The 19,665-nt window shown below is 38.3% G+C and overlaps 2 protein-coding genes, 1 long non-coding RNA gene and 2 pseudogenes across 10 annotated transcripts in view; 1 reads left to right on the forward strand and 4 right to left on the reverse strand.

Annotated features, from left to right (window-relative positions):
* Positions 1-3,111, reverse strand: part of LOC111338106 (uncharacterized) — a 3,691-nt gene extending 580 nt beyond the window's left edge. The window contains exons 1-2 of the mRNA XM_022944528.2: positions 2,045-3,111; positions 1,587-1,695 (exon numbers count right to left, since the gene is read on the reverse strand). Of these exons, the coding sequence (XP_022800263.2) occupies positions 1,587-1,695; positions 2,045-2,926 (991 nt within the window). The 5' untranslated portion in view covers positions 2,927-3,111. The remainder of the gene's footprint in view (positions 1-1,586; positions 1,696-2,044) is intronic.
* A 1,101-nt stretch (positions 3,112-4,212) lies between these two features.
* Positions 4,213-6,211, reverse strand: LOC148721700 (uncharacterized; annotated as a pseudogene).
* A 64-nt stretch (positions 6,212-6,275) lies between these two features.
* LOC111337056 (uncharacterized) lies at positions 6,276-19,308 on the forward strand. Of its 8 annotated transcripts, none has more exons than XR_015992756.1 (5): positions 13,380-13,781; positions 15,161-15,266; positions 15,534-17,720; positions 18,288-18,345; positions 18,922-19,308. It is a non-coding gene; the product is annotated as an uncharacterized LOC111337056 (long non-coding RNA). The 8 variants fall into 8 exon arrangements; XR_015992757.1 differs by having other exon boundaries at positions 13,398-13,781; positions 17,678-17,720; XR_015992758.1 differs by having other exon boundaries at positions 13,398-13,781; positions 15,161-15,213; positions 17,678-17,720.
* LOC111338114 (RNA-directed DNA polymerase from mobile element jockey) lies at positions 8,052-11,313 on the reverse strand. Its single transcript, XM_088736947.1, has 2 exons — positions 8,777-11,313; positions 8,052-8,058 (listed from the first exon to the last, which is right to left on the reverse strand). The coding sequence occupies exons 1-2, from the start codon at positions 11,311-11,313 to the stop codon at positions 8,052-8,054; spliced, it is 2,544 nt and encodes an 847-aa protein (XP_088593073.1).
* Positions 12,339-13,226, reverse strand: LOC111338123 (omega-amidase NIT2 pseudogene; annotated as a pseudogene).
* Positions 19,309-19,665: the final 357 nt, after the last annotated feature.

The raw sequence follows: 19,665 nt of genomic DNA on the forward strand, positions 1-19,665 counted from the left end.
CAATACGATTAGTAATCTATTTTTGTTAGGTTTGATAATATAGTAAGAGAAAAATGGCCTCAAGCAGTAAACCAGGGCCCACAGAAAAGTATACACATTGAACAATACGATTAGTAATCTACTTTTGTTAGGTTTGATAATATAGTAAGAGAAAAATGGCATAAAGCAGTGAACCAGGGCCCACAGAAAAGCATACACATTGAACAATACGATTAGTAATCTATTTTTGTTAGGTTTGATAATATAGTAAGAGAAAAATGGCATAAAGCAGTGAACCAGGGCCCACAGAAAAGCATACACATTGAACAATACGATTAGTAATCTATTTTTGTTAGGTTTGATAATATAGTAAGAGAAAAATGGCATAAAGCAGTGAACCAGGGCCCACAGAAAAGCATACACATTGAACAATACGATTAGTAATCTATTTTTGTTAGGTTTGATAATATAGTAAGAGAAAAATGGCATAAAGCAGTGAACCAGGGCCCACAGAAAAGCATACACATTGAACAATACGATTAGTAATCTATTTTTGTTAGGTTTGATAATATAGTAAGAGAAAAATGGCATAAAGCAGTGAACCAGGGCCCACAGAAAAGCATACACATTGAATAATACAATTAGTAATCTATTTTTGTTAGGTTTGATACAATTAGTTTTGTAAGGGACCAGTCATTAGTTATTGCTAGGGGAGGGAGGTGGGGGTGGGCAAATGATTTTTTTGGGGGGGATCACATGGTTTTCAGGAGGAAAAGAGGGGAATTAAATGTTGCTAACAGAGTATAAAGGGCACACTATAGATAATTGACTGCCAATAGATCATTTTTCAGTTGCGTGCTTGGTTGCCTAGCCTTTAAACAGGAGTGGGGCTAAGCATGACCTTGTTAAGACACAAACATTGCTGTTTTTCAAATGTAAATCATTTATCACGCTAACTAGATACTGGTCTCTATCACAACAAGGTCATTTTCAGCCTCACTTCAAATCAAAGGTTTGGCAACTACCGTCAGTACACAATTGTAAAATGGCTTATTAACTGCCAAATTGGAGGAATCTTAAGAATATTTCAGAGCCTTATCGGGATTGGGTGGATTTCACAGTGATACAACTAAAATCCTGGCAATAAATAATAACCTGTCCCTGAATCTGGTTAACAGAGATTTCTCCTATAAAATAGCTGATGAAAGTGAAACCTGAGTCAACTATTTTACATAGAAATTGGGGGTGAATAGTATAATTGTTTCAGAATAAATCTGCCAGTTATTTACATCCTAACAACAGGACAGGGTCATAGTTTTATTTTCTTCTCTTAGCGACCTCACAATTATAGGCCAATCAATTCACTCATGAACCTATCAGGCAAAATGTAGCCAGTAGCGTTGCAAGTCCGGTTACTACATTTGTGGCGGAATGCTAGTAGATTTGTATGAAAATGATGTACTTGCATGACAAAGATTCACTCCAGTGGGGAGGGGAGATATCATTTCATGGGCTGAGGGGTTTAAGCTACTTCCAGTAACAACACAGATATAACAAATGTGCATTTCCAACTTTATCACTGATCATAAATGTCTTCATTTACAAACCTTCTCCAGAGTCTAGCCTTTGTTCTGCCATCTTTATAGTCTTCTCTTTTGCTGCCCCCTCAAGTCCCTTTAAATATTTCAGCAGAATGTCAAAGTTTTCATTGGAGATCTAAAAAAAAAATCCGATCAGTAATTAAGTTTAAATCTTTTGTACCTCAATTAATACCAAAAATTATTTCTTTAAAGCGATTTTCATGTTTTTCAGGTGGGTTGTACCCTGAGTGATAATACATAGCAAAATCAGGGACTCATGAGAGGCTGAGGTTTCTGTTTCCAAATCCAAAACATATTTTTTTTCCTTACTTCCTTGTCACTTCCAAGTAAGAGAACTTTGCTTTTACCTACTCTATCATCAACCCTTCTTTATTTAAGTATTAAAGTTTTGGGTGCATTCTGTTCAAAGCTTCTTTTAAGTGCTTTCAAGTTTAACAATGACTAAACAATTAATTTTCACTTACTTCTTCTTGATCAAACATATTCTTTAAAAGCCACACTTGACGAACTTTCTTAAAGTTCCAGTGTTGTCTTTTGTAATGCCAAGTGTGTAAGTAGTCAATAGCTGGATGAAGGGCAGGATTTGATTCCTCTTGGGGTTCTTGTCTAGATTTCTTTTTTCCTTCATTATTCATATCTTCCTTGACTGCTTCCTCCCAAGTCTCTAACAGTTTCTTATGAAGTCCTTTACTACTTTGGGTATCAAATAGGTAATGTAATTCCTTTCCTGTTTTCTTCTTTTTCTTTTTCTTTTTGCTATCTATCTCAATATCATCTCTGTTTACATCACTAGTGGTTTCCGGGTTACCTACATGTTGTTCTTCCAAAAAAGTATTATCACCATGCCTCTTTTTGGTTCTTTTCTTCCCAACAACAATGGAGGATTTTTTCACATTTTTATCATACGTGCCTTTGGAATTTTCCCTATTCTCGTGTTTCTCTTCATTTTGAACCGGTGAACTGTCATTACCACGTGCCTTTTTCTTTCGTTTCTCTTTGTTGAGACTTTCTTGATCGCTGCTTTCGTTAAACCTGTCTTCTTTGCCGAAATTAACGAGCTGATCTTCGCCAAAATATCGCAGTTTACTCTGTTCTGAGCTTGTGAGTTCTTGAGTTCTTCCACGAGGTTTTAGCTTACCCTTGGCTTCTCTCTCTTTTTGTTTGCCTTTAGATTGGCAATTATCAGCTCCGCTATTGCACTCTTCCGATCTCTCAACAACTGCCTCCTTCTTTCTTTTCTTTCCCTCTTTACTTGAACGATCCCTTTGGTAGTTCTCTCCATCAGAATCTCGAGCGCGTTTTTGCCCTTTCGGCAAAGCTCCACTCTCACTCAATTTGCGAGCCATCGCAACACTTTCCTGACCCCAACACCCCTCGTATTTTTTAGCTTTCTTTTGAGTTTTCTTTTCCTCTTTTGAATTCCCCTATGCCATAACGAAAAAGATGCTGGGACGAGAGTTCTACCGGTTTGATCTCTTCAATTTCACGAAAAGTACTGCGATCAACCCGCCATGTTGAAAGTTACCGAGAGGGAATCTGGGTCAAAGGAGGTAGATGCAGCCCCATTCCTTTTCAACCTCTTGAAATTAAATGTCAGGGAAACCTCACCCTGGTATAAGCTTGGTTCAATTCTCTCACTCACTCACTTCAAGCCTGACTAAGACCAAACCAGAAGGAAGTACCCTCTGGCTGGTAAGGTGACTGAACCCTTTTTATTTTTCCTACTGCCTGCCAAACAATTACTAATGTGTTAGCTGGGAGAATTTGGAACTGGATCAACTTATAATCCCCTTGTTTATATTTTTCTCTTTTTCTTATCACCTGTCTGCTTGATATTGTAGTGATATTGTCAGGAAAAATTCTGTTTTGGTGATTTGTGGGAGTTCATTTGCCAATAACCTTTTTGTTGCATTAATCAAATCAGTAACAAAATTCTCGGGCATGATTGATTATCAACAGCAAGATTTAAGCACTGATAGGACAGTGTATGCATCATGCTCATAATTGGACAGTGTCATAGGACAGTTGACACACCATACCTGTGTAAGCGGACAGTATAGGTGATGTCCATGCGCTGTTGTTGTGCATTTCACCAAGTTATAACTGTTTTGTTATGTTATGAATACTTATAACCAATGTCTAGTTTCTTCATCAAATTGGACTCTACTTAGTCCCATTACCATTATTAATTAAAAAAGAGTTTAGTTTAGCCTTTGATTCACACCAGCTCAGACTACAAAATGATTCAAAAATACTGAATGATACTATATCATGTAGTCATTTCTTTTGGGCACAGGATGCTGCAAGGCTGTGCTCTAAGAAAAATTGAAGGGGCCCAGTGCTCTGAAACAGTGAAATCCAGAGTGCCCAGCACATGTTTCTTATGAAAACACTAAGATTCCTGAGTCGCCTAAGAGCAAAAGTAAGGTGCCAGGGGCCAGTGGGCACTGCTAGACCACAGCCCTGATGCTGACTGGCATTGGTTATATCACTGATACAAATTGGGTGGTAGCTTCCTTCCTTCCTTCCCTTTAACCCCAAAGAATGACTAGCGTTAAATTACGCCCTATTCTATAACACCTGGATCAAACATAAAGGTGATGGGAATAAAGGAAATGATCATCTATGAATGTCTTGTTTGATAAACAAATTTTACTTGTCAGAACCGTAGGAAATCCCACTAAGTATGGGAGAAATGTTGTATTCTAAAGTAACTCTTAAAGTAAAGGACTCTTGTTAAAAGACAATCAAATGTTCCTGTCATTATTTCAAAAGCAGTGTGTCTCAGAGATTATTATCCTCTGAAGGGTCCTAAAGTTGAAATGTTTATATCAGCACCATGGGAAATTAAGAGTTGTTTCATTTTATCCTTGCAGGCTATGGCGGCAAGAAACAAAGGAGTCTCCCCTGTCACTCTCCTTGCATTGATGTTAGTCCCATGTTGCAACAATATTTGTGCAATATTGGTGTGGCCCCTAAGTGCCGCTTCATGGAGTGGTGTATCACCAGAATCACTACACTTATTGACATCACTTCCTCTTTTAATGAGGAACTCAACAACCTCTTCATAGCCATCAAGAGCTGCTAAGAACAGTGGCGTTTTGCCCTCATAGTCACGAACATGAAGTTCTGCACCATTGTTAAGTAAAAGTTCTGCAATTTCTTTCTCTGTCGAGTAGTGAAGTGGGGTCCTTCCGTATCGATCGGTCAAATTTACGCTGCCTCCACTTGAAAGTAACATTGCAACAATTTCTTTGTTGTTAATTTTTCGCACTGCTAGGCTCAGTGGCGTTTCTCTTTTAGCGGACATGGCATTTACATGACTTCCTCTTTTTAGCAGGTAAGAGACAACTTCCATGTTGCCTTCTTTAGCTGCATTATGAAGAGGAGCATAACAAGCCATGTTTGACAAATTTACGCTGCTTCCATTTTGCACTAGTATCTTAACGCATTCTAGACGTCCTTCTTCTGCAGCAAGCAAGAGAGCAGTGTCACCAAATCCTGTACATGCATGGAGATCAGCTCCATTTTGAATGAGAATGGCTAAAATGCCTGCATGACCCTTCACAGCGGCCATGTGTAACGCACTCCTACCCCATGTTGACTTACTGTCGACAGCAACACCCAAACGAAGTAAGTACAAGACGGTTTCTTTACTTCCTCCCATGGCCGCATAGTGAAGAACTCCTCTCCTACTCCTATCCTTGCCATCAACGTTTGCACCGTTTTCAGTCAAAACTCGTACAACTTCACACGAGTTCGATGCTGCCGCAATCAAAATGGGCGTGGCATCTCCATCATCTCGAAATGGGGACGGCTTGTTGATGTCTTCAGTTCTCCAAGCTTTAAGACTCTTTTTACCTGTCTGACACTCCCTTTCATTGCTGATTCGTGAATGAGCGACAAACGCTGTGTATATTTTTCAGCCTTCTCGAGAACCTGCAATAAATCTGAAGAGCAGTTCCTGGTTTTGACAAGATCTCTCAATGTTGCGTTGGTTTCGTACGTGTCTATTAACCTCTTAGGAACTCTGACATCGAAGGCTATTCCTGTGTCCAGTTTGCTGGGGCTACAAGACAGAATAGTTTTGCAAGTTCTAAAGTCCTTTTCAATACATGCTGCGTGTAGCACGCTACAACCACCATAAGTCTGTGGCGTAGTGACAGCTTCAAAGGCAAGAGCCACTAATCTTTCCGGAGTCGCCATTTTTTGCGAGTACCTTGCTTTCTCTTCTCAAGAAAGCACCAATCGAAAGTTACCTTGCCTCCAGGGTTGCTCTTCGAAGAAGTTGGAGGTGAGATTGGGGAGAGACAGTCGAACAGCCATCTCATCGTTGTTCAAGTGTTCAAGCGGTAATATTAAATGGAAAGTTTGTGAAGTAAAATAGACCAAGACCTCTCAAGTCTCACGATTTTGTCGTGAGACTCACGATTTTCAGTTCAATCTCACGGTCTCACGATGAGACTGACAAATCGCTCAATAAATAGAAGCGCAAGCTGAAAGGATAAATTTTTTGTATAATTTCATTTTTGGCTTGCTAGAGGTGAGATTTTTGTGCCAATCCTGTACAAACCCATAACAAACCAAGCTGTTACGTTCTTCATCCGTCTGTTCGCTGGAAACACCGTGAGTCGTCCATGACCATGTATAGAACACCAGTTCCAAATTAGGTCATCATAACCAGTCTCTCACATTTTGACACGACACGTTATATCAAAATGGCGGCAATTGATGAACCTGATAAATAATAATGAATATTTAAAGTTTATTTCTGTGTTGTTAAGGTCCACACATGTTTTAGGTGAATTATGGTAAAGGTAAAGTCTGTTTACGAGCCAAGTGGCCCATTAGGCCGGTGCTTAACTCCGGTTTCTGTAGCATGAAGCGACTAGGAGTATTTCAACTCCCCCCTAGATGGGATGCCAGTCCATCGCAGGGTTACCCCCAGCATTAAATTGCCGGTACCCATTTATACACCTGGATGAAGAGAGGCACTGTGAGAGTAAAGTGTCTTGCCTAAGAACACAACACAACGTCCCGGCCGTTATATAAAAAAGAAGCGTAAGAGTTCCCCTTGCTTATTGCCTCGGGCAAATCTTACGCTTCTTTCGTGCTCTCCAAACTTCCCGCGTGCTCCATAACTCGATGGTACGGTGGCCCAGAAGGCTTAACGCAAACAAAAAGTATGCTGCAGCAAATAAAACACATACTGCAGCAAATAAAAAATATACTGCAGCAACTAAAAAATATACTGCAGCAAATAAAAAAATCAAAACGCAAAGAAAAAAAGTACCGTAGCAAATAAAAAATGCAACGCAAACAAAAAATACTGCAGCAAATAAATATGCAACGCAAACAAAAAAAAAAGAAAACGCAAACAAAAAAATGGAACGCAACGCCAAGGAAGACTGGGTAATAGCTCTTAGTTTCCCGCCAACACTCGTTCCATCCTTTGCTTGTTCGCCTTTCCGAAACCATGTTTTGCACCGAACTTATGACAGTACCATGCTGCTCCTTTAAAAACTCGATAATAACTTTATTTTCATACCCTTGATGAAAGTAATCTTCTATAATCCTACGCAGATCGCTTTCGTCCATAACCAAAAACGAGTTCCAGTTCATGCTGTTTTGGCGGGAAACTAAGAACTATCCATTATTGTCGCGAAATAAATTATTTTTCCCCGCGTTAATAATGGCCACTCGCGCGAAAAAGAAATTCTGGTAAAGTGATTTGCTCACGCTATCAGCGTGCCCGGCACTATCGCGATTTTTAGCACGCTTATGTATACTGAATTTGATTGCGCGGCTCTGCTAGCTATGTTCTAAATTATGATGAAGTTTTGCTTAGGGCATAAATCAAGCAGATACATACCAACTTACATAAATGCTTCCATGAGAAAAACAAATGTGTAACATGTGTAATCAGACGCTGTTTTTTTGGTTTTCTCGATTCATCTTGATGCACTCTGTAATTGATCACCATATGAACAGAAGGTATTAAAAAAGTGGCCAATGATCTAAAAAATGGTATGCTAGGTGCTTTACACTTAATTGTTGACAAGGGGTCAGAAGAGCAGGCTATACAAAACTATTTATGATGTCAGTGAGTATTCCAATAATCCCTGTGTAAACAGTGGTACTTGTACTGACTGAGTGAATAATAAGAGAATATTGACCGGCAATAGAGCATTTTGATTGGTTGATTTTAGTTATTGGCCCTCTGACTGCCCGAGTCGCGTACTAAGTATGCTTATGTTTGCCAGCCTGGATTCAAAGGGCTCTGTTGTGAAGTGAGAATAATAATAATAATAATAATAATAATAATAATAATAATAATAATAATAATAATAATAACGAATTTTTATACAGGATTGAAAAACCCATCAGTGTGTAACACTGTTGTCCTTGGGGTCCTGTCAAAATAATAAATAAATAAATAAAATAAAACTTAACAAGATATAATCATTAATCTTATGGTCTAGAAAAGCATACAATAGAATAGAATGCTCTGAAAAAGGATACCTATAACCACGTTTAGATCGAATTTTTAACTAAAATAATCTCGCAATTTGTTCTTAAATTTCAGTCTCGAATCTAACGACCTTAGTTCAGCAGGCAGGTTGTTGAAAGTCTTTGCTCCTTGGTAATAGAAGCTCTTTTTACCAAATTCTAAACGTACTTTGGGTAATTTTACTGATATACCGTTATTCCTAGTGGCCTTAGAATGAACCAGTCTTTCGAAGTAGTTCTTAAAGGGTGTGCAAACATTATTCAGGAGACAGTCGAAAACAAACAAACAGCTTTTACACTTGATCAAATTGTTCACGGATGGGGGATTAAAAGAACTATTGCCAATAACTTTAAAGCCTCGTCGTTCGATGTTCTTTATCATTTCCTTTCGGTAATCCGGAAAGCTAAGACCAAGTGTTCCGCAATAGGTAAAAATAGGTGCGATCATAGTGTTATAGATAGATTCTGCACACTTTTGGTCGATCAAAGGACGAATTGATCGCAAGAGATTAATTCTGGTTGCAGCTTTTTTATAGATTCGGTCAAAATGTGATGCAAGGTTTAGTGATGAGTCAAGGTGAACACCTAAGTACTTATAGGTAGAGGTGTTATTGATGAGTGTCCCATTAACAGAAAGTTTAAGTTCCTTGTCTTGAAGGTTGATTCTTTTAGCTGTTCCAAATAACATAGACTCCGTCTTGTCCTTTTTTAGGTTAATGATCAGTTCGTTGTCTTTAAACCACTCGCACAGGTTATTTATATCCTCGCTAAGGCTTCTCTGTATAGTATCAATATCTTTAGAAGAGGTATAGATGACTGAATCGTCGGCATAAGTGATAATCTTCGAGTGTTGAAGCGGTTTGTGTACATCGTTGAAAAAGATAATGAATAAGATAGGACCCAGGATACTTCCCTGAGGAACACCTGTGAGAATGGATTGAGGTTCTGATAGCACGCCTTTATATTGGACAACTTGTGATCTGCAGAAAAGGTAATCAGTGAACCAAGCAAGTTCTGTTCCACGAACTCCGTAAGTTGAAAGCTTGCTCAGGAGGCCAGAGTGACTGATGGTGTCAAACGCCTTTGATAGATCGATGAAAACACAGCCTGTCAGGTTACCATTCTCACCTTCTCTTCTGATAACATCGGTTAGATGAGTAACGGCCAGTTCAGTAGAGCGCATGCGACGGAAGCCGTACTGAAAATGAGAAAGTAGACCATTCTGTTCAAAATGAGCCATCAGCTGCTTAAATACCACTTTCTCCAGGATCTTTGACATTGAAGGAAGTATTGAAATAGGCCTATAATTGTCGATTTCGGCCATTGAACCAGATTTAAAAAGTGGTACAATTTTAGCCGCTTTCCAGTCAGTAGGTATAGACCCTGTTGCGAGAGACAGGTTAATTATATGCGTGAGAGGCTTGGCTATTATATCAGCAGAGTCCTTTAACATTCCAGAAGGAAAGTTGTCAAGGCCAGAGGACTTATTTCTCTTAAGGCTCTTTAATGCATTAAAGACAACCTTATCCGAGACTGATCTAAACTCAAAGTTCTCTAGCGGCTGCTGAGTGTCTCTTGTAAGGGGCCTTTTCCAGACAAAATTACAAAGAGGGAAGATCTTTCTTTTTAGAGATCCCGCAACATCAATGAAGAATTTGCAGAACGAATTTGCAATAACCTCTTTGTCGGTTTCTACTGCTCCATTAACGAGAAAAGCTGCTCCTGGTTCCTTTGTAGACTTTGTAGGGTATAGTTTTTTAATAGCTGACCAAAATTTGTTAGGTGAACCCACAGTCTCCTCTAAGAGTTCACGGTGATACCTGCTTTTGCAATTTTTTACCATACCGTTAACTTTGTTTCGTTGGCGCTTGTACGAAGACCAGTCAATTTCACGATTTGTCTTTCTCGCTTTTCTCAAAAGCTGATCTTTGGTATTCATTTCTTGCTTTACCTTCTGTGTAAGCCATGGGCAGAGTTTCCCTTTGATCCTCTTCTTTATAGCTGGCGCATGCTTATCAATACATTTTTTCAGAATGACTTTCAAGAAAGACCATGCTTCATTAACACAGGAGGATTTAAAGACAGGTGTGAGACTATTGGACCGTAAATCATTGCAAAAGGATATAGGATCATAATTAGCATAGTTTCGATAGGTGATGGTTCTTGGCTGGAATTTATGGTTATGCAGCTTCCGGACACAACCAATCATATCATAGTCACTTAAGCGGGCGGGAATGGTTTTAACACTATAAACATTCTGAGGGCGATTTGTGTAAATCACATCTAGCAGTGTTTTTGAATCTTGCGTTACCCTCGTGGGATCCTTGATTCGCTGTTTAAGGCCAAAAGACAATAGCATTGCCTTCAGTTCTTTGTTGTCTGAGCTTACCAAATAATTGCAGTTGATATCGCCTGTCAAAATGCATTCTTTGTTTTCAGATGATACAGCAGAAAGCATCGACTCCAGTTTATTTTCAAAATCTGCACAAAGATGCTTTGAAGAACTCGGGGGGCGATAAATAAAACCAATAAGGATACCCTTAGATTTTGGAAATAGAATTTCTACCCAGATACATTCGATCCCATCGCGTTCCAGGTCTAGTCTTCTATGAAAGGGGACAGAAGAGGAGATATAAACTCCCACACCTCCACCTTTGCCTGTTTTCCTCGGTCTATTAATGAACGTATAGCCATCCAGTTGAACTTGAGCCTCTTCACTGTCCGATAGATGAGTCCCACTGAGGGATATGATGTCTATATGCTTGGAATCATCGATCATTTGGCATAGACTATCCTTATTCGCCACGAGGCCTCTGATATTTTGATGAATAATTTTAAGCCCATTTTTCGTTGACAAATCCCGAAGATCAGACAGAATGTCACGTGAACTAGAGGAGCCAACAGGACCAGGTTGAAGTTCAACATCATTTGCGAGACGAATAAGTAGTAAGGAAAGAGAGGAATTAATCGTAAAACGGCATCCAAGGAGTAGAAGTCTTGAATTCGGCAGCTGGAGATTCTTTGCATGTTGCGAGCTCGGTGACTGATGGTTAAAATGTTGAATTTTCACTGTCGTCAGACCGTGAGAAATGAAGAGAAGAGTATCAGCAGATATATCGAGGTCAGGATTAGTCTTGGGAAGGAGTGTACCAGAGAAACAAACGTAGAAATAAAGCAGAATGATCCAGTATCTAAGAGCTCTAAAAACGTGACCGTCCGCCATATTGTCATGTCACAAATCAAGCAAAAGAAAACTGTGATTTGTTTGTAATGATGACCTTAATAGTATTCCTTATGAAGTTTTTCTTACTACATCCATCCACTACCAGTAACCCCACAATGCAGTGGATAAACAAGTATTCAAATAAATAAACAAATGAATTACCCTTTAGTATATTAGAATAATCCTGTTTCACCAAATGTTTAGAAATATGATTACCTCATATTAAAATAATTTAACCTTGGTTTAGATTTATTTCCTCTGATCTAAATTTTGGGAGCCACATTCAAATACAAGTAATTTGTAGAAGGCAACCCTGGAAAATCTGGGGGTAGAGGTGAACTACAGGTTTGTAGCAGGCCATGCAACCATCCAAAATTTACTGATTACTGTGAAACTAGGAAAGCCACAAACACTTTGATTTTATTCTCACAGGACAGTTGTGAATAATTCAACACAAAATTCAGGAGTGGGCAAACTCCATACTGCTGCTGTATAGTTGTCTTGACATGAAGGGACGGAAATCATCTTCACTGTAAGTATTCCAGAGAGTCTCATACATTTTCTTTGACTTAAAGTCTAAGAGAATGTATGGGACTTTTTGAGCACTCCAGACAGCTTTCCTGTAAGGCATCATAATCCGGCAATTATCTGTCGCATCTATGTCAGCAGCAACAGGTTTATGACACCTTACAGGAAAGCTGCCTGGAGCAATCAAAAAGTCCCATACATTTTCTTAGACTTCTAGTCTAAGGAAATGTATTGGAATCTCGGGGATAATTACAGTCATAGATAACAGTAAAAAATGCAATTTTCAAATGGGTTTCAGACCTCAGAGTTCAAATGATTTGAAAAAGTGCATACCCCAATAAAACTTCAGTCTGTAATGTAATAGTCAGGAAGGTTTTTGCCAGCTACTTTAAAAAAATTCTTTTTTAAAAAATTTTTTAAAAAATTTTTTTTTAAAAATTTTTTTAAAAAATTTTTTTAAAAAATTCTGACTCTTTCAACAGTCGACTTAACACCTGTTAAATTTCCGCAGCCTTATTTTGCGCGCAGTAAACAGAGTACAAGTCATTCCTTTTGTGTCGTTGAACAGGGATCTGTTGTCTGACCGCATCCACATAATCCATGTCTACATCGGCCAAAATTACTTCTTCGTGCTCGCCAGCTTGCGCTATAATCTTTCCCCATGGGTCAATAACACTACTATAACCCCAGCAGGTATATGACTTGTTATTATCTCGAGCAGGTGATGCAGTAACAACGTACACTTGGTGATCTATCGCTCGAGCTCTTTGCATAACGGCCAGATGCGCAGGGCCAGTCACAGTGTTGAACGCTCCTGGATACAGCAACAATTGACATCCCTTCTGACAATAAATCTGCGCGAGTTCTTGGAATCGTATATCATAGCAAAGTCCTACACCGATTTTGCACACGGGTGTAACAAAGATTCCGAGATCGACGCCCGGTTCCAGGTTCCCGTATTCTTGATGGTCGTAAACACGACCCGGGCGATCGATTTTAAAGAGGTGAATCTTTCTGTATTTCAAGATCATACGACCGTACGGATCAAAAACAAGACACGTGTTGTAAAGCTTTCCTGATGGATCCTTCTCGATGATCGACCCGCCTACAATGTAAGCGCGGTGATCTCTGGCGCTTTTTGACAATACATCGGTTGATGGACCAGGTATTTCTTCTGCAAAGTTGCGAAAGTCATCCCCGGTATTTGGAGCAGGTGTAGTTGCAAATTCTGGAAGCACAATGAGTTTAGCGCCTTTCTTCACAGCTTCAAATATAAGTTGTTGTAACCTCTGCAGATTATGATCTTTTCGTTCCGTTGGAAGGTGTTGAATCGATGCAACACGAAATTTCTTTCCACCTGAAAAGATGCCAAGTTCGTCAGCCATTTTGATTTTTTTTTAAGAGAATTTTATTTCCGTACAATACATGACGTACCTACTCAGTCCTGTCCGCTACAGTCTGAACCTGGGGCGGGGCGCCGCCTGGCACTTTTTTTGTGAACCTGTGTAGCGTTGCAGTTGAGTCTTCCGTTCCAGTTATGTCCTCACAACTAATAGCCAATAGAATGTGGTTTTATTTCATCCAATCAAAAGGCGTTGTGAACGTGTCTCTTGCTTATCACTTCCCAACTAGGGGAGGGATGCAATGCAAAAATATTAATTGTAAGAAGATCGTTAGATTTCCGCGCTCAAAGGTTAATAATTTCACGGGATATCCTTGTTTCATGAGCTATCCGTGGTGTAGTTTGGGACACTTCGGATTGGTGAAAGATTAAGATTCTGGTTGCGTTTTTAAGTGCGAATTATTGGCGAAATTTTCTTCGATACGTTGGAAAGCTTAGGAAGACGAGAATTTGACATTGCCTGGCTTCGATTCCCTTATTAGTTTGGAGTGCGTTGGTGATCGAAGTTGTGCTTTTCTATCGGAACTAGAACGGTAAGGTAAGGTTTCGGGGCAAGAGTACCATATAACCCCATACATTAATGATGCATTAAGACTAGTAGACTTTGTTTTTAAAGTTTTGTCGTGAAAGACAAAGAAGTGGAATGGGGCATTCCATTTAAAATCCGTACCCCCCCCCCCCCCCAATTGAAGGCTTACCTGTAACACCCCTCCAGAAAAGAAATTTTTTTTACCCCCTTCAGAATTTTATGTAGCTATCAAGCAAACCAATAGAACCCCCTTCAGAAACTACTCGTGAGAGTTTCGTGGGTACTATATGGCAACCCCTCAGAAATATGGTTCAACCCCCCTAAGAAAAAATATAGCATTGACCCCCCTCTCCCTAAGAAATCCCAGGCCTTCAATAGGGGGGGTGCAGATATTAAATGGAATGGCCCAATGCATAATTAATTTAAGGGGTTATATGGTACTCTTTCCAGTTTCGGGCTAAATACTGTGGATTTCGTATGGCTGCATGATAAAGTGTCCGAGTAACTACTAACCTGGATTCATTGAATCTTTCTGTGTCAAGGGATGATTTTTTTTTTAATTATTATTTTGTTTGGGACATGCATAACTAGATGATACATAATTAAAAAACGAGACAGATCTCCGTGTTTCAAGGACCAAAAATTTGTGATTTTCTTCCAGCCTCATTATAATTTTTATTATGTTACATTTAGCAATCTCATAGTGTCTACATTGATGGTTATTATGGCTACAATTGAAGACATGTATTCATTGTAATTGTATGGGACTATGCAAAAATTCAACCTCTGGTATGGTTGATGTCAAACATCATATATCCTGGAAAGTTAACTCACAAACTGTTGACACGTATGATGAAGATCTGGTATCTTTTATAAAGGATAGGGTGCTCTCTCCCATACTCTCCAGCAAGAAACAATTGGGTCACAATGCATTAAATCATTCTCTTTGCTCGCCCAGAAGAGGACAGATTTGCAGCAAAATTACTCTTCACTTAATAATGTGTGCTTTTTCATTTAAATCAGTGGCTGACATATGCCACTTTCTTTCTTTTGATCTATTTAGAATAAAGCCCTTTGAACTAAATCATAAGGAATATGATAATAATAGGCATGTTATATGTTACCACACTTTACGTACTTTTTCAACTATGTGTTTCAAATATTGAAATGAAATAAATACTAATTCATGCACAATTGAATACTTAATTCAGTACAGACTATTGCCTATTATTAGCAATTATTGCTCCTACATGTGTTAGCAAGAACTTGGTCTTGTTGGCTTTCATTGTGAGCCTTTGGTGATCCATATATTAGTGGAGCCACTCACTGCAACTATCTTTGCAAAGAAAATACTAATCTTTTCACCCCACTTAATTTCATACATACAGGCATGGATGACAACCAGCAGCAAAGCAAAGTAAACAAAAATGCCAATGAGGTGGTAAGCTCCATTGTAAACATTTTCTTGGAAAATTATGCACCAGTTATAAAAAGGTAAATGTGATTAATTTTTGTCCTTGGTGTAAGCATAATTTTCCTTCGGTTTTGTGAATGATATGAATGAAAATGCATTTTGTGTAAAGAAAGATAAGATGTAGCTCCTAGATTGTAAGTTATGATGAGACGATGTGTCACCATCAATTTGGCCTCTATTAAAAGTAAAAGAATTAAACTGAGGATGAAACTGAACCACAGCATACCTATACTAATCCTCATTTTAATTGTATCAATATTATTATTTTTCTGGTGTTCACCCAATAGATTCAATCCACTGACAGACAAAGATGGCACCTGTACATTTTACCATTACTCTTAGGCTAAGGCACATGTAGAAAGCAAGTATTTCACAAAGCAACAACATCTGCAAGGTTTAAATTTTTCAGACCTTTACTGCTTGTTTTTATGAGTGGTTCCAGGATTTTCTTGCACAAAGAGTTCTGGTTGAGTGTAGCAGTCACCATATTTTTCAGTATGATGGTTTCACAGGAACTGTTGTATGAAGTAATGTACCCTTCTCCAATATTATTTTGCGAACTTGTCACTGACAAAGAGCTAGTTCATGATTAGACACTGATCATTTCATTGATTGCCATGCTCTACATTTATAATTGAAGTATTACCATATTTATCTGTGTATAAGTCGACTCTTTATGACCAAAAAATTAGCCCAAAAATTCACCCTTGTCTTTTACATGGACCATAGATAAAGACCTGACCCAAGCAATCCAAGAAATTAGCATAACAATTGCCTGAAGTCCATTAGGAAAACCAGGTTCACAAAACCAGTTCTAATTGTGTTCAAGTTTTATCAGTTTTCAGTGCGTTCTTCATCAATGAAAAAGTTTGAAATAATAAATAATGTGGCTTAAACAGAAACCTAGTGGGGCTGATTTCTATTGTATCTTCTGGTCTGTAGAGCAGACAATTTTCCTTACAGATTTGGTGCTGAATTCTCATTTTCAGCGAATGATTACAGTAACTTAGTGACCTGGCAAATGCTGTTTTCTTGTGCAGTCTTGTTTGTTACGTGTGTGGACCATCTATGTTAAATATTGTGTAGTTTCCAAGATGGCCATGATTACATCAAGCGATCCTTCGAAGCTCTTTGGTGTTCATTCAGTCTACTAAATCTCCTTTCAAAAGGTTATTTAAGTGCATGAAGATTTCATTTTCAAAACAATTTACAAAAGATGGTGAATTACTTCTCCAGTAAATCGAAGTGGTTGTATATGCTTAAATCAAGAATCATGGGGATGTTAAGAAGTGCTACTAAACTTCACAGCACATGGTTACATTTTGCTCTGCAGTTTTTTTTAATTCACCCTGTTTTCAATACATTCTCAGAAATAAGAGATCAACCATATGAGAAATTTCTGTCGGTATGAATGTTTCTTTACTAGAAATAATGAAAAATCTGATTTTCAACCTTGAAAATGGGGGTCAACTTATACATGGATAAATTCGGTAATTAACTCCTTCACCATCAGTAATCACATTAAAGATTCTGTGTGAGAAATCACAGCACCATATCCCAAAATCTAATGTTGTCCTCAGCACAATTTCATTTTTTGAGCAAGGCAAAGCTAAAAATCAATCAAGGGCCACACAGACATCACAGAGACAACATTGCTATGTATAATGTTTATGTACTCAGATATGTAAAAGCTACTCTATTCGTTAATTCAATGTCAATACTCTCCTTCATAGTTTATAGCTATAATTTTAAGCCAACTTGGGAAATAGCAGCCAAAAATGGACCCTTTTGGACGTCCAAACTTTTAAATTTCAAGGGGAAGGTTCCCCAGACTTTGCCATCCAAGTGGGAATAAATGGCTGGCACACTGTCATTTTGGTCCCTCCTAGCTGCTCCAAAGCCTCCATATGTGTAGTAATGAAAACATTGAAGGGAAGAGTGTTATCTCAGAAAGAGATGATGATCATGCACACTTTTAATAGAGTCATCCTAGCAGATGTTTGTTAAGGTTTTGCATTCTTTGCTCAAAATCTAGTTTACATAGACCTGGGAGAAAAGAATGGGGTGTAGCAGTCATTCAGGTCGCTTAATTGCTCCAAGCTCTAATTTTATACCACTGCTCATTTGGTTATCTTTCTTACCGATACTCTTTCTGGTTATTTGGGTTTTCTTGGAAACTCAGGCTCTTGCCGTTGAGAAGAAGCCTGATATATTTTTACAAATTAAAAGCAAAGAAAAGTGAAAAAAAATTGGAGAGTAACAGGATGGTATCAAAGACTGGTATAATTTTTTTTTTTTTTTGCAGGGGGGTAGTTTTTTATTTTTACATCAGAGTTTTAGCCTAAGTATTTCTAAGTTTCTACACTTGTTGTTTAGTCTTGTGATTTCTTACTTTAAGAAGTCACTAAAGGTAAAATTTTTTTTATTACAGCCAATTGAGTCTGTAAATGGAAAGTAAACACAAAGTAATGATGGTAAGGAACAAATTGCTTGCACTATAAATTATTGAAAGTAGTCTGCACTCTCCATATTTGTTATTTTTAATTGACATGCTTTGCACAGGTGTTGTGTAATAAGTGTGAATAATGAATAAGACTGTGCAGCGAATTAGCTCGTGCTGCAGCATCCCATATCCAATAAATTCAATAGAAGACCCTTTGGTCATTTCACGCCTTATTGGATCTTGACACATCCTTAAAAGAAAAGTTGCTTGCGACATATTTTTATCGTAAACATTTATGAAGCTTTCTGATATATAGTTTGCTAAGATTTTAGTGAAACTACTGCAGTGTGCAAACAATTTTTTTCCCAAAGGACACCCGCAAAAGTGGGAAGTAACCTTGAGCTTGTTGCATGCAATTAAGTCGTATCATATAAATCTTCCCTAAAAACGAAAAATTTACATTATTTTCATATATTGAAGTGAATGCTTTGATACACAGTGGCTTTAGCCTCTGCATATCCTCTTATGTTTATCTCTGAATACCTGGGAGCCGAGCAAACTGGTAACCACCCATATTCTCTCGTTCTCTTTAAAATAGGATTGTTGATCAATTTTTACTGAGTTGGCTACCATGGCTCAAGATGGAGGACCATGTGGTAAGATAAACTAATTTCATCTCTGCCATCGTGAGAGGGTTTCTCATACTTTCAGAATAGAACAGAATTTTGGCTAACCTAACAACTCAACAGGAAATCATCCCTTTTAAATTGAATGTTCTAAGGAAGTTCTTGAAGTTGCTTTGAGGTTTATCGCCTATCATGAAATGAAACCAGTGAACAAGGCTGTTATGAATTACACACAACTTCAGATGAGGGTGTCTGGCATAGTGAAGTAGTGGTGCATTTCATCCCTAAGAAGCAATCAAACTACTGTTTTCTTACTTATAACATTACTTAAAAATTAATAATCAGTGACTTAGGTGTCAGGCATATCAAAGAATATTGGCACAGAAAGAGGTACTCTCCCTAATGGTTCATGTGCACATTCCAGGGTGAACGTTATTGTATCTCTGGTATGAACATTGGTGGTGATATTTTGACAAAGGCCATCACTGGACGGCCATGTTTACGGATTTTGAAGGAAGTATTAAACCACAGAGGCTCAGGGCTAAACAGCTTTGTAAAATGTCGTATATTGATATTACTAAGTGATACATTTCTTATGTTTTAAAGAGCATGTGATTAACATGGACTGGCTGGAACAAGAAATAGTTATGGAAGAGCAGCTGGAAAGAGGAAGGGAAGAACAAAGAAAAAGGGAGGAGCAAACGAAAAGAGAGGAACAAAGAAGGGGAGAAGATCATTTTTCTGACCAATACCTATACTTAAGTTATCCCTTTTAAAATTTTAAACCTATATATCTGTGTCACACAGTAATTCCTCTTTTTTTCGAATATGTGAAATCATAATCTCTTGGAAAACTACCCTATCAGGGATATAAATTTAATGTATATTGATTCTTTTTTTATTTTTGAGTGAGCTTAATGATCTTGTTTATAATAGGAAAGCCATATTAGTACGTCAATGTCATCGGAAGACATTAAATACTTGGAAGAGAAACTTAAAACTTGTCCTTTGCTCACATAGATTTTTCTTTTGTGAAGCCCTCCTAAGTGACTCTTGATGTCATGTTAAGTTCTCCTTCGGTTCCACAAGTAAACAGGCAGCACGTTGGAATGGGACGACAGTAGTTCATCCTAAGTCACCAAGGGCTTCTTTTGCAATGAAACCCTTCAATTATTCTGTTACAATGTTTTATCTGGCGGTGAATAGTACCCGTGGGCCTCTACGTAGACGTTCACTTTGCTTGTTAAGCAAAGATAAATCAATAGTTTGCCGTCAATATATGCACATGCATCTGTGTCTACAGCGACTTCTGGGAAAATTTCTCATTGCCTGAAGACATTTTTAACGCTA

This window comes from Stylophora pistillata, chromosome 10 (assembly GCF_964205215.1).
Source record: "Stylophora pistillata chromosome 10, jaStyPist1.2, whole genome shotgun sequence".
Classification (NCBI taxonomy): Eukaryota; Metazoa; Cnidaria; class Anthozoa; order Scleractinia; family Pocilloporidae; genus Stylophora; species Stylophora pistillata.